Genomic DNA, 16162 nt, shown 5'->3' with positions numbered 1-16162 from the left:
TGTACCCCTAAGTCTCTGGAACGGAATACATGCACCAGTGAACCTACAACTACACGATTTATATTTTAAAAATAATTAAATTCACTTAGCATTCAAAACTTGCGAATTTTGAAAAAAACAAATTTGCTGATTAAATACGGACAATTGTTTAACTGAAGTAAAACGGGTTTTTCCCTTGCTATAGATGTCTGCCTAGTTCAGTTCAGCCACATTCCGCTACAGTTCGCCTTTATTATCAGTTCGAAATGTGGTGGTTCCATAATACCCGCAGTGTTCCATAATATCACCTTCTCCTCTATATTATGTATCACAAATTAATAGTATTAAAAAATTATTAGGTAAAAAATGTTCCTTGCAACAATCACAAACTTTACATTTACATTTCAAAATGCAACAATAGAAAATAAAAACTTATGCTGCCGATTGTACAGTACAATGCAACAGATCAATAAATGTTGCACAGTCGATCAATGGTAGTGGAGATACCATTATGGTGATTAGCCTCGAATAAATCGAACCGTGCGATAACAAAATTTTAGTTAATAAACCTCTTTATATAATCAAGAGTTAATGCTAGACTTTTGATGGTGGGGTGTGTTACCGTTATTCTTATTATCTCTCAACAATATCCCCACGTGTTCTTTGAAAAAGTATTCTTTTGTTTATAAAAAGTAGTTTTTATTGTTAGCAAGGAAAAGGACATAGCTAGTTTCTCCAGATTTTCTCTACAAGCTGTAAATTTTTTCATTATTTATTCAGTGTTTTATAAACGATTTTATAAACAAGACTGTCTTGTTTATAAAATCGTAGTGCCTACTGTGTTACCATCTTAGAGGTATGAAGGAGTACATGACAAAAGTTGCAATTTGACACAGAGTATTAGGTGCCCAAACCATTTGCGCATAAAAAAAACCAGACTTGTAGGTACTCGGGGGACCGAGAACCGAGTCAAACTAAAATTCAAAATGGCGACACTCTCTACAAACAGGCTGCGGCGACAAATCACGGACTGGTGAGATGGCGCCACTCCTCTACGAGTTTCCCGGGAATCCCGGATAGAAAAAGGGGAACTGGGTTTTTCCCAGAGAGAGAATTCTGGGTATTGTTGCTTCTTCTTCTTGTCGGGTGATCGCTGCCATGAGCACGTGTAGCTCTCTTTCAAGTGTACTCGAGGATTGTTGTAAATAAATGTTGTTTTAGTTTAAAATGTGGTCGTGGACTTAACTAATTCACGTTTACAGCCTTCTGATAAAGACAGTCTTGGTGGAGATGTAAATAGATGGAAAAAGACGGCCAGATTTCGTCTAACCGATGGCGGCCATCCATTACCTCCAAGGCAGTGCGAGATTTGCGCATGCGTTGCTCATTGGGAAGTTGGAAATCCACAGGGGTACGCTAATGAAAAATGGTTGGAAACTGCTGGTGTAAAGAAAAGCAGAGTTCATTGGGTCATTTATCCTTTTTAAATCTTAAAGATTGAGCTACACAACAATGGAATGAGGGAGAACTAAAAAAAATTGGAAAACACTGCCTTTTGATTCGATTACAAATAAACTATTAAAATTCACTTATAATTAAGTATTAATAAATACTTAATTTTTATTATTATGATAAATTTAAAAATCCAAATAAGTAAGCAATGAACTAAGACCTTGAGCAATGAAGGCATTTTTCATTTTTAAATATAAAAAGCGAAGACTGCTGTTTAACATCTGCCATCTTGTGGAGAGAAATAAAAACAAACTTATATGAATGTGAAGTTTTTTTTATTCAGGAAAAGTATCGAAATAAATTTAAATTTATTATTACATATAAAAATTTTTTATTCTAATGTTTCTAATATTCAAACAATAAACTGGATTTGATAAATTATTTTATTTTATTTTTTGTCTTTACAATCGCATTTGGTTCATAAACTTTTGTAATAGTTTTTAATTAAAGCTTTTAGAAAATAAAAAAGAATTTATATAAAAATTTTCACTTGTAATTACGAGTAATGATTGCTTCAATTCTGGTTCGAGATGTAAAAGATGGCGTTTACACGGCGATGACGTAATAATAGAAATACTTTTAAATTTTTTGTTTGTAATCGTATTATAAACAAAGAAAATTCGCATGAAAATTAATTTTGAAGGCGAAATTAATTCGGTAATTATACATTTTAACTGTTAAATATAAAGTTGTTTTGTTATGAAAAGTTCACCATTCGTTTCGCCCAGAAAGTGTACACCTTGACGTCAATTTGACGTCATCTCCAACTTTTTAATGGACAAGTTTTAAAAAATGACGTCAAATGTTCATTGTTTCGTCCAAATGAACACTCCTCATATTCACCAAACGTTAAACTGAGCAGAGGAGTCACAAAGGTCCTCTATACTGATATACTTTGTAATGTATAAACCAATTGGTTTATACTCTGTAAAGTATACCAGAAAATAAAGTGGATTTGAAAAAGTCCAGTGGCTAGTATCAACACAGAAGGTCCTACATGCTGATTAATTACTTCCAATCTCTGCACATATTTAAGTTTCCCCCTGTCCAGGAGAACATTAGGAAAAATGTCCCACCCCTTAATAGTTGTATGTCATCAAAGCAGTCTCTTATAAATGTATTTTTAGGTCTTTAATTGTAAGGTGGAGTTGAGAAATTTTCATTTAGAAACTCTTAACAGTTATTACATTACTTCTGGAATTCAATCATTTTTCTGTTTAAGGTGATAATTTATACTCTAAAATTATGATATCAGAATGCTATAAGATACCTTCTTGGGCCTGTTCACTCCTCTTTAGACAACCCAGTGGCTGTAGGTTTTACATTCAGCCCCGTATCGACATCGTCTTTAGTGCTTAGACATCCAATCAACATAGTACAACATGCATGTTATACTATGTAGGTTGGATGTCTAAGCACTGAGGGCGTCGATATGGGGGCCGAATGGAGAATCAAGGGCCACTGGTTACTTAGGCTCAGGATGGAAATGCAACAGGCAAAAGCTCTCATGTACAGTAGTAGTAAAATGTGNTCATGTAATGATTCTATGGAAAATGTCATATGTCATATATATAATACCAAATGAACTGAATTATTGGGCTATAATATGGCTAGGTGATTAATTAAATACTAAAATGTCGAGAAGTAGGCAGATATGCTGCCATCTCTAGACAAATTATTTAGTATTTAATTAATTATGTAGCCATATTATAAACCAATAATTCAGCAGTTTGTTTGGATTTAGCTATAAATCGGGTTTTTGAGTCGATGTTTATTTAAGTCATAAGTATATTACTTTTTGGGAGTTAAAATTTCTAATATGAAATGCTAACAAATTCATCTTTATATTAAGATTATTCAGGTGTGTTTGTTGTTAATGCTTGTGTATATATTAACACAAAAATATTTACAAAGTGAAAATATTGTTTACATAAAAATTTAATATGAATTTATTATACAGTATAGTACATAAGAAAAATTCAATAATGAATTTTTTCAAATTATTAAAATTTATGATTTTTTTAGAAATCATAAATATAAAATCAGAATATATATTATGATTTCTGCAATGTGAATATAAATTAAAATATATAAAGCTGATTACTTATGTAGAAGCAAATTAAAATTGATATAGTCTGTCTGCATGAAGAAGGAATTTCAAAGGAATGTAATCATGTCAATTGGGAGAATCTCATTTGGAGAAATATACAGGGTACAATCTAATACTCCATGATTTCATTTTAATTAAAACATAATGAATGATATTTTATTCATAAAATGATAAAAGTAAAAAATACGCTATTAATTAACAAGTATTTTGTGAACATACACAATGGTAGGTACAAATGCAGCTCTGAATGAGGCAGTTGAAATCTTATCAGAGCTGTAGATCATGCCCATAAGAAGAAAAACAGTGTATGGAACCTTTGTAAGATATAGCTCCAAAATCAGCCTATCTGGAATTTTGGACCCTCAAAAATCAGGTAAAATTTAAGTGAAAAAATCTCTAGTGAAAAATTGTTTTCCACTAGAGATGGCTAAAAACTCAAAACACCAGAAATGCCATTGCACCGACTGCCAGAGCATGGAGTGATGTACTCTGTTAAACCTATTGTATGTTTAACAACCCATCATTAACATGCAAACCATCAAATGTAGACAGACCATCAGTCTTTTTGACTTTTTTTTTACTCCTGTGGGCATAGCCTACAACTCTGATAAGATCTAATGCCATGTTCAGAGCTGCATTTGTATTCAATAGTATAATCAAATTTTAATAATGTTAAATTTATTAATTCTTTTTATTTTCCTTTCATAATTCTGTTAAATTTTGATATATTAAATGATATCCTTACAAAGGTGAAGACACAGAGAGGGACAAATGCTTATGAAGATCAAATGAGAAAGGGTAGTATTATGAACTCTCCTATGGATAGTAAATAATTAGAAAAAATTGTTAATGAAAACTTGAATTTTATGCTAATATTAATATTAAAAATGCTAAAATATTTGTATTTTATTCATTAGTTATTGCTGTTAAAACATGCATCCATTATATATATATAGTCTTCCAAAAAGAATGCTACTATTTTAAATTATTGTAATTATGTTAATTATTATCTGAGAACATTGTAATGTACATTAAAACTTTGGAAAACTGTCAACATTACAATTTTTTAATAAGTTTACCTCATGTTGTATGGCACATATTCAACCAATACTTAAATTCTTACTACACTTGCTACAGCATATCCATTGTCACTCCTTCCACAGCAGACATAATTCTATGACTCCTGCAGATTACTCATGTTACACAATGATGAGCGAATCTGACTGCAAACAGCAGAACACAACATCTCTGTTGTGGAGTCTCCATTTTCATTTATGGCTCTTCTTAGAATAGTAGACAACAAGATGTTTGAACGCAGATGAAAGATGAAACTCAGACAAACGACTTCCAACAACTTAACACTACGTTGAATAATAACAACCCACGAAAAAACCTTTTTTTACGAGTGTTATGTCACTAGTAAATTCCACAAGTACTTTCGACCTCCACCGAGGTCTGCTTCAGGTGGTGACTGGCCGTGTTTCGACCCGACCGTCGTAACGATGTTGCCAACGATGTAAATAAATAAANAAAATTACCAAATCAATCTAACAAATTAGAAATTTATTTTTAAATTAAGAAAAATATAATAAATACAATAAAATTTTTCATTTATTATGCTAATTTTTCTCTTATGAATTGATTTATTTTAAACAATTTTAATACTTGCAATATTTTAGAAAATGTTAGTAATATATATAATAATTTGTTGAAAATCTACATTGTATTAGACCAGTAAAACTTCTCTAACTCGAAGCTACAAGGGGTGGGAAAAAACTTCAAGTTACAGATGATTCAAGTTAGAGAACCTACTAAATGCTTCATTTTCTTCAAGTTAAATAAATATTTGAGTTGGAGAAGTTTTACTGTATTTTTAAATATATTGAACAAAGTTAATTTTATGCTAAAAAAATGCTAATATAGTTATGTTCCGCTTAATGACATTCTACTGAATGATGGACCTAATGTAATGGAGATACCATAAGATTATAATGGAGCTGAAAAATTTGTAGCCACTTGTACCTATGTTTAGATACATACATACTATGTACATAAGTACTCATCATTGTGTTACATTAGCCTATATAAATAGTATACAGTAGCATATAAGGTTTGTCTAAGAACACTATGATATTCATGTAAGATGGTAGCTTTGTGCTCTAGATGATCTGTGATTAAATCCAATCTATGAAAAAAAATCCAGGAATTTTTTGGGGTGGTCTATCTAGATATGTTGGACCCTGTCCTTTACCACTCTATTGTGGGCCCATAATGGGCTTGCTAAAAAGGCTGTCTTATTGCCTTTAGGGTGGAAAGGGTTAAAAAAAAAACTTTAAATTATCCAATGTTCAAATTATTAAAAATATCTAATGAAGTAATATCAAGTTAGGAAACAACGTTTTAAAAATTAAACAAACATCCTGTAAAATTTCAAATTTAAACTTACTTTATCAAGTTTATTAAAACAGATTGAAAATATAAAATGATATTAAAAGTTCTAGAAAATAACGCAGTTAACATTACAGGAAAATCCTTTTACAGATTAAAAAGGAAAATATATACACTAGGATATGACTAACAAGGTCATATCCTATTTAGTTTCTCATATTTACATAACAACCATGTTTTATAAATCATAGTGCAACTTGTTTTTATTCAAATTATATAAAAGGTTTATAACATTTCAAATTAATTCAAGTAATATAAATTAATTAATATTTGTAAAGAGTGACACATACAATATGATTTACTGACTTATTTGATTAATAAAATATGTAAAATAAGGATTATATGATATATTTATGACTGTCAACTGTCTTGTTCCCAGAGAGAATCCTGCATTCCATAAGTATCCCTCAAACTGTATTTTCAATATGTCTTCAGACAGCATTTTGTCAACTATGTTCTTGTTCCGAAATTATTGATTCTAGGACATTCACGTTCTAGAAATTTCAAAAACTTGTGTTACTCTGTAATGAGGAAGTATAAGTACTTCTATGTTTTGGAAGTAGAAGCACTTTCTACAGTTTACAATTTATAAACTATGTCCCTCAGACCATGGCGATTGTATCTTGTTTCAGACTGTGTCATCCCTCATTGTTACAATATATAGGTTAACAGGACTGTATTATTTAAATAATAAAATTTTTGTGTCTGAATAAAGTACAGAAAACAGTTCATGTAAATAATTATATATCTAAGCAAGTTTTTAGTATAACATTTCATTTCTCTGCCTATTGTCAACTGCATAAATTTGAATATTGAATATAAATGTTCAATCACTAGTAATAAACTGGCTTCTTTATAATTATATGACATTTGTGTTTTCATTAAATAATAAAATCACAACAAATCTAGTAATTGATGTTTCTAAATATCAAAATAAAAAAATGAAATAAACTTACTACACCAATATCTTATTATGCAACTGTATAATAGGGTAGTCGATGCAATAATAATTAAGAAAATATAAATTTGAACTTAATTAAAATGCCTCAATGTCCTTTTCTTACTAAATTATAAATTTTTGTCTATAAACAAGCATTCACTATTATCAGGACTTATTATACTGGCTAAAGCCAGTATAATAAGTCCTTATAATAGTGAATGCTTGTTTATAGACAAAAATTTATAATAAATTTGAACTTAGTTTTAAAGTACATAAGAAATTTTAATATTTCTACCTCGAGTGTTCATTAGAAGAAACTTTAAGATAAATTATAAAATATGCATTTAATGTTTACTGGTAATAAAATAAAATAAACTAATGAAAATACTTAATAAGTGGAGGCATAAGCAAAATTAAATGATTTTTAAAATGGTTTTAAAAGATTCATGTTTATCTGCAAAATACGTAAAAATTTCAACCCTCTATATTGGTAGAACTTATTGTTTTGTCAGCATTAGATCTTTCACTGGCAACATAACTTTTAATACAGAAAACTTCATTAAATAGTTTGTTGTTATTTACATTTGAGTTCCAGGGACTGGAAACAAATGAAACATTTTCCTCAATCTTACCTGCCCACAGAGGGGTTTCTCATAATAGAACCCATTCAAATACTTTCATTTCCACAAAAGAGCTCTCTCAGCTATTTAAATAATCAATGTAGGTTTGGTAAAATTTATAAATTGCATAAAATAAATTTGGTAAATTGAATATTTTACAAATAACATCACAAAGCCCGAGTAGTAAATAATAAATCACCAAACGATCGCCTAATGTCTACCTTTAGGGTCCAATTACTTTATACCAATCATTTAATTAGCCCGATATTTAGGCGATTGTTTGGTGATTTATTGAATATTTTAATTCATAAAAAAAAAAAAAGACAAAATAGTGTGCTTGCAACAAATATACAGATTGGGACACAGGTTTCAATATGTTCCTATTCCAAATTAATAGAGTAGCATTATGAAATGTGTCTCTATCAAATATGGAGGTATACTTAAGTTTATTAATTAAGAAAGTATGTTGAAAGTCAATTTGCACCCCTAATTACCTCTTAAAAACAACTTATTGATTAGAAGCCAGCTATTTGCATTAGTTCAATGGTTGGGAAGGTTGCAAACATGTCTTATTATCATAATCTCAGATATCAATAATTGTTAAAAGAACTACGTAGATGATGAAAGCTCTTGATACAAATCTCATATTAACTATCTTCCCAAGATCACTCTTCATGAAGATTGGAACTGGAAATAATTATATGAAGACTGAATTCATTTGAGGCAGGTTTGATGATCTGTATGAAATTTCACTCATTGAAACAAGTATAAATTTATGAGATGTTGCAGGAATTAATGTTTTCATTTCTGCTTTTAACAAGTAATACTGGCATCATTGTTCATGGAAAAATTATTTCAGTTTTAAACAACTGCAGAAAATAATTTACCATGCTATGTATATCAGTTACATGATTTTTATTTCTTTATTTAATCAAAAATTACATTTAGACAAACTCATATATACAGTATATTGATGAAAACTTAAGAAATTTATAAATGTCCCATAAAAATAATGGTGGTGAAAAGCTTTATATGTGTATGTATTAAACATACCTTATATAGAAATAAAAAACTCTAATAATATTACTGACAATTTTTTTCTATTCAATAATTATTATATTAAAATAAAATGTGTATGAATTAAATGAATTACAATAGTAGGCAAGAAAGAAAATCTTTATTAAAACTCATGAAACAAAATGAAATTATTATAGATTCAATTGTAATTAAATAAAATATATTTTACTCTTGGATATGAACAATTACTACCAAATAAAAAATTAATGGATGCCAATTGTTCTATAACTTACATTATACTAAATTAAATGCACAAGTATTGAATATTAGTCTCAATTTTTTTCATTCAAAATACTGATATAGCTTTTTCTGTTTAAAATAGCAAAGAAATTAAGATTTACAACCTGCTGTATATATAAACACACTAATAATAAATAATTTTTATACTTACAAATCAGAATCTGGTCCATTTTATGATTAAGCACACTAGGCTGTCTAGGGCCTAGGAAGATTAAAAAAAAAAAATAATAATAATGAAAGGACTGTTTTACAAAAATAGGTCTATTTACTGTAGTCTAATAGCTTACCTGTCATACCAGTCAGGCTATCAGCTACAGTGGCAGTGGCACATTATCTTATGGGCAAAAAGGACAATTGCTTAAAGTCCTAACAATCTTTTATACAAAAATATTCCCCCAAAAAATGTCTTAAGTCAACACTGTACATGGGGTCCCCTAATTCAAATTTGACTGGGCCACACAAAGCTATAACATACCACTGTATAGTGGGGCAAAAGATTGAAATGCTAGGGGCCTAGCCACATATTAATACATCTCCGATTGGAATATTAAACATTTAAACTATAACAGTTTAAAATCTTTTTGTGAATTAGTAAATATATTTGACAAAAATGAGTTTCATATGATTTGTTTTAATATAAAATGCCATTTACGGATTAAATTCATGAGACATCTCGATAGTACTAGTTCAGTGTGTTAAGTTTTGACAAAATTTTAATATCGAGGCCTAATTAAAAGAGGAATATAAATAATATATTAAAAGAACTCAATAACACGTCAAATTACAAAGTAATTTTATACATAAAGTAACTAATTATATGTTTAGCTACAATAAAATTTTATTGTAAACATTTCTTGGCACTAAATTACATAGAAGACAATTATAAGATGAAAGATTCAAAACTATACTGTCCAAAATAAACTTCATTTTACATCAAAACATACATCTTCCATTTAAACTGATACAATCACATAACATCACAACTAAAATCTATTAAAATTTCAAAATATTTTGATAATGCAAATTTTTTGTTTGTATTTCTTACATTACAATTTGATTTAAATTTTGCAAATGTTAAAACACTATATTGTTAAATTTACAATATTTAATATTTTTACTTCAATTTTGCTGTATATATATATATATATATTTTATATTCATAATACATTTAAACCATAACTGTTTTGCTAATTCATACAAAACAATTTATTTTGGCTTTTTTTTGGGCTTAACTGTTTTTTTTTTTTACCATGGATAACAACAGTTTAACAAAATAAAACAATAAGATGTTTAACTGGAACGTCCAGATTCATAACCTGGAAACAGATAACGCAAGATTTTTGTCAGATTTTTATTCGAATGCATTATATAATCTTTACCCAAATCATTACGACACATAGGACAATTATATACTTCGGCTTTAAATGATCTTTGTAAACAAGGTTTACAGATATTATGGCAACATTCTGTGGTGATGGGTTGATATACAACTTCTTGGCAACAAATGCAAGAAAACAATTCTTCAATCTTTTTTAAAAATTTTTGTTTACCTTCGTTTAAATATTCTTCGCATTCTTCCCATATTTTTTTATTCTTTTTATCGTCATCTATCAATTTTTTAATTTCGTTTGGCAATGTATGAGGAAGAATTTTCGCTTTTTTTGGACTAAGGTTATTTGTACTATCAGAAGCTCGTTTACCTTTTCCTTTCTTACTTTGGCTTCCGTTCTCTTGCTCGGCGATCGAATCGAGATAACCTTCGGGATACTGCATCATTATTCCGAGTTCGGCTATTCGTTTTTTACCCTCTTTTGTCCACGGAGCCGGAGTGGGATCATCTCTGCGCAAAAGATAACGCCAAACCAAAAATCCAGACTTTCCAGTTTCTGGCCAATATTTTACAACTTTGTACAATCCATCGTATCTGTTCCCTTCGGTTGGACAATATTTTGAATGTTTACTTCCTTTACAGTTTCTCACAACTCTAACAGGTTTACCTTCTTTCCAGTTCTTAGCTTTAGCACCTTTCTCATTTAATGATGCTGCACAATTTAAGGCAAGAGCTTTATTCATTCTCGTGAGAGTCTGGTCACAAGATTGTTCGGCCGTGCGTTTATTACCAGAAAGATCTCGACCTCCGCTACCTGTATAGAAAAATTCATCTCCATTGTCGTGATCATCTTCATAACCACCAGAAAGAACGATAGAATATGCACCATCTGTCTCTCGTCCATGAATTCCAGCCACGTGAGGCCTGTGAACGCCGGCTTCAGAAGCCTGCATTCTAAACTTCCAACACATTCCCACTTCGACTCCAGGAATTTGTCCAAAATAATTCGGTGGTACAATTGTACATTCTTTTGTTCTTCCGACACACGCCATTCCTTTTCCCCAATCCCTCTTGTTAGATTTGTTAGTAGCTGATGCCATACGAGCTTTCTTTTTGCTTTCTTTTAATTTTTCACCAGCACGCACTACTTCCGTTTCGTCATTTTTGCATTCCGGACAATACCAATCTTCATCTTCTGGTATTTTCTCGAGGGGAGGATCAAGACACCAAATATGATAAGCCATATCACATTCATCACAAAGTATTTGTTTATCCGGATTATCTTTTCCTCCACAGGAATGACAAGCACAATATATACACTTTCTTTTTATAATATCCTTGCAATGGGAACACTCTGGTTTATTCTGTCGTTTCACTGGAGATCCCTGGGTCATAAGTTGCTCTTCTTCGTTACTCCGCTGATTGAGTTTCATCGGCTCTTCAATTTTAAATACTTCTTTGGTAAAAATTATACGACAGTTTTTAACGGGTGTGAGACTCGGATCCACAAGAACAGATCCGAACAAATCCTTCCCTTTCTTACAAGTAATTTTACAATCGTACCAATACCCTCTTTCGGTCGGCTCTTCCATATTGTAATTCACCATAACCATGGAACCCTCCTGGATATCGTCAAAGTTAATCACGGTTCTAGCCCGGGGACGGATGTTCTCGAACGTGAGCGGAGTGGGATCGTCGTCTTCGTAGGTATCAAAAACAACGTAAAAATACAGATCGTCCTCTGTCGGCTTGGCCAGATGATTCGAATTACCACTCACCATTCCACAATTTCCACTCTCGCTCAACTGCCTCTTCAACTCGTTGGAGTCTTTCGCTGTTATCTTGACAATCTTGGCTTCGAACCATGCACCATTATTCAAATCCCTGGCATCTATGCACTCTCCCACTTTGTAGTATTTACTTTCGATTTTAACATCGGAACTGGACGGCGAATCCATCTTGTTTTCCTTGTTAGATGTAACACTCTCGTCTTCGCTACTCTCATCGTTTTTCTTCTCGTTCACAACGGGCCTTACGATTATCTGAATGATGTCGTTCAATCCGACGTCATAATCAAAGAGGGTGTAACCGTCTTCCAGTTGCTTCCCACGATAGAACAATCTTTGTCTCTCGGGTGGCACGTCGAAGTGTTGTACCAAACGTTTCCTAAGTTCGTCGATCTTCGTTAATTTCGACAATTCGTCCACGCGAATCGACTTGGAACCATCCATGCTACGTACCTGGACCCACATGTTTACTTAAGCACAACCACGAAGAGTGAATAATACCTTCGAATTACGTTCGATCTCTAGCGGTCTCTCTACTGTCGCTCTATAGAAGTAGGCACATGGTTGACAAAAATTGGCGGGAAAGCTCACGTGACCCGTGGAATGATAATTATCCGTCACGTGGTTCTGTCGTCACGTCTTAAACTCGTCTTTTAATTAAATTTCCGCCGATATCCGCTAATAACGCTTTATATATTTCTTATTTTAAACTCAAATATACATATCGTTAGTACGGGTTGTCAATTGAAAATTCAATTTTACAATTTATAAATTTTAACGTCAGATGGAGACTGTATCGGTAGTGCGCAGGGATATTTCAAATTATTTAAATTGCTTGACGGTATTTAAATACGTTAAACGTATTTTTAAAACGCGTTTATAAAGTAAATAGTTGTTTTTTTAATTATAATATATTAGTATATATATAAAAAAATAAAACTAAGAGCTTTAAAATTAAAAGTAAAATACAGTATAGTAACATCAAATATCGACGTTCTTTTAATAATTTGAATATTTTGCTAAATATTTAAGAATAATTTTTAATCTCTTCTATTAAATACGTCAATAATTTATATTGAAAATTTATTGTCGTATAAAAATCCTCGTCTCGACCGTATCGGCTGTCCGGCCGTCTTGGTCCCGACGTCGGTATTTCTTCGTTTTTTTTGTTTTTACTATAATTAAATAGATTTAAAAATTTATAGACTCATTAGTTTTATTGTAAATTTTTATTGCCTGATTATATGTTGTATATAATGTGTAGCAGTTTGTAATTTTTCACATAAATAGGGAGCGCTGTTTCAAAATATGAAGTCCCGTTCGTTTCCTCTCCTAGGGTACGTTCGTAAAGTCGAACGAGTTAAACGAGAATGGGTCTCTTACGACAGGGCGGGGACGTAACCATTGCTTAGTAAAGTGGAACGGATAGTGGAAAACTTCTAAAGTTGAAAAGTTAGACGTCTCCTATTAGTGCACGTTGTTCACTCGGAAGTTTGTTTACCTGTGGCCTTCTCCTGTGGAGTAAAGCTTTATTTTTTTTCGTACTTTACCACTAATTGTGCCCTGTGAGGTCTCCAACAGGGCGACGAGTACTAATCCCGCGATTAGTAACTCGGCGGAAGGAATCCCCGCGGTTTGGGGGCGGTTACGACCCTCCCTATCTAGGAGACACTCCTACACCAAAAAAATACTACTAACCCAAATCTCATCAATCAACCCAACGATGAAACCATCCACCATTCATTCCCCCCATGGACGATGCAGCGTCCGTTAATCATCAACTTTCTTTGACACCACAACAATGTTCGACCTACTGGGTCTACCATGTCCGTCCCACTCCTGACAACATTACGCATTGGCTTACCACTGGGAACATCAATTTAAATTAAACAATGCTACTTGCATCATACAGTCGGCCTCTGTGGACCGAACACTCGACGGAAAGACTTTATACAAACACTTAAAACGCCACCACTCCGATCTCAATGCCAAAATCACTAACATATCAACCACTAAAACCGGGAAACTTTGTTTCCACAATACCGTCCTTTGTCGCGTAGTGACAAAGGACGGTATTGTGACGGTATATCTCACTCACAGATTGACATCCCGATTCACATTACTTTGACTCTCAACTTCAACACTAAAACTCTCGTAATCAAAGTCGTCCCCACTGATCTGAATGCACAAGAAATCTATGAACTTCTCCAAGATGATGGTCACTACCCAATTAGAGTGCAGAGATTCAGCAGAACACATGACGGCCAGCGCATTCCGATCGGAACAATTAAACTCGAACTAGCGACGGATCACGTGCCAACGCGTGTCCGCCTTTTCCTGTCAGCATATCGCACAGAGGAATATAAAGAGTGTCAGCGGATATGCCACAACTGGAACCGTCTTGGCCACACTCAACAATTCTGTAGAAGCAAGTTCCACTGTACTAGATGCGGTGACCAGCATAATGGTGACACATGTCCTGCTCCTTAGCCCATCTGTGTCAATTGTTTCGGTCATCATCTATACTCATCCCCAAACTGTTCGTCTTATTACATAGAACTTATCATTCACCATTAAAAACAATATAACTGCTCACGACTTACCCACATGCTACGCACCAGTAAATGACAATCCACTTTCAGCGAAACGGTGAAGAACGGCTGTAGACAAGACGACCCATGTCCGACTCATCAACAACTACAAAAACAAAATTAACCTGTTGATCACTCTGACATCTTCCCCCAACTTACCGCCATTCAAACCGCTATAACCAAACAAAATCTCATCCTCAACCACATGATACAGATACTTGAAGACCTTACGAAGCGTTCCTCGTGCATGCCCATGACCTAAAACCCGCCAGAAAACCATTCAGACCCCTCCTCCATTGCCTCCATGTGTCTAATACCTCATCCTCTCCAATCACCGACACTAACGTTACCACCATATATCACTCACTGACAACAATCACCCCCAACCAACAACTGCAAAACATACCTAGCGCTGAGGAAGCCGCATATTCCACAAAATGTCGCACAAGAGAGATCTCGCACGTACTAAAAGATGATACGACCACAGCTAGAGCTAAAAAAACTAAAACAAAACCTACCAAACAAGAATCTGAACGAAACGCCTCAACCATCTCCCTCCTCTCTTTACCACAACGTCGACTGCTAACTCCACAATCCAAAAACCCGACCAAACGATTATGAAACTGCTCCAATAGAATGCTACCAGCCTTACTAACAAAATCACAAATTACATCGGAGGACACTTAGTCACTTAGTGATTAATATCGTAAAAAATTACGATATTATCACTATCCAGGAATTCTGGATACAACCAACCCGTACACTAGATTTACCGGACTATAACGCTTACTTCACATACCACGCCCATAATAAAGGTGGAGGTCTCATCATCTACGTTCATAAACATCTTCAAAATCTTCTGCAATAAGAAACACGGTCGGCTCCCCCAAAGATCTCACAATTGTCGATAGCATCATCGGTAGTGTTATAACCTACACAATTCCTAATATTCGCCTCTTACTTCCACCCAAACCAAAGCCCTCGACTCCATCCAAACTCAATATCTTAAGTTAAAATGTTGTACAATTCTTAATCGACAGTACAAAAGTGTGAACAGACTCATTCATTTTACTGAAGTTGTACGTAAACACGAAGAAAATTGTTTATCGTCCTGTCTTCATTCCATCCTAACCAATATCCTAGAAGCGGGAACACTTCTTTTTAACTTCCTCCATCTAAGAGGGAGAAAAGTTCTAATAGAGAAAAAGCGACTAACTCCACTAATTCGGTTTGTCAATTGCAGGTGGTGTCTACATACCCCGTTCAAAGTTTAAATTCCCAGACGCCTATTGGACTTTGTTTATCATGTCTTCTGCTGTTAGATTTACAATATTATTTATAAGATACTACTGTTATAGTTGTTTTGAAAGGTCCATTTCGTCACACAAACAATAGACCATTCGAGTTTATCCTCTCTACTTCGACTGGGAGAACAACTGCAAGGGATAAAGTGGACTTATATAAGAAGTAAAGATAATTGTAATCGAAAGTAAAATCACCTCCTGAAAACAGTTTTCGTTTAAGAACA

General features: G+C 33.0%; 1 protein-coding gene across 1 annotated transcript; it reads right to left on the bottom strand.

Moving 5' to 3' along the window:
• Nucleotides 1-10151: 10151 nt before the first annotated feature.
• On the bottom strand, nucleotides 10152-12824 carry LOC111630762 (E3 ubiquitin-protein ligase UHRF1-like). The gene has a single exon (XM_023374911.1). The coding sequence runs from the start codon at nucleotides 12506-12508 to the stop codon at nucleotides 10217-10219; it is 2292 nt and encodes a 763-aa protein (XP_023230679.1). The 5' UTR covers nucleotides 12509-12824; the 3' UTR covers nucleotides 10152-10216.
• Between the last annotated feature and the right edge of the window lie 3338 nt (nucleotides 12825-16162).

This window comes from Centruroides sculpturatus, unplaced genomic scaffold (assembly GCF_000671375.1).
Source record: "Centruroides sculpturatus isolate CEXI.00-Female unplaced genomic scaffold, Cexi_2.0 scaffold20, whole genome shotgun sequence".
Lineage (NCBI taxonomy): Eukaryota > Metazoa > Arthropoda > Arachnida > Scorpiones > Buthidae > Centruroides > Centruroides sculpturatus.
Note: the sequence above shows the minus strand (reverse complement) of the source record. Positions and strands in the feature narration are given on the sequence as shown.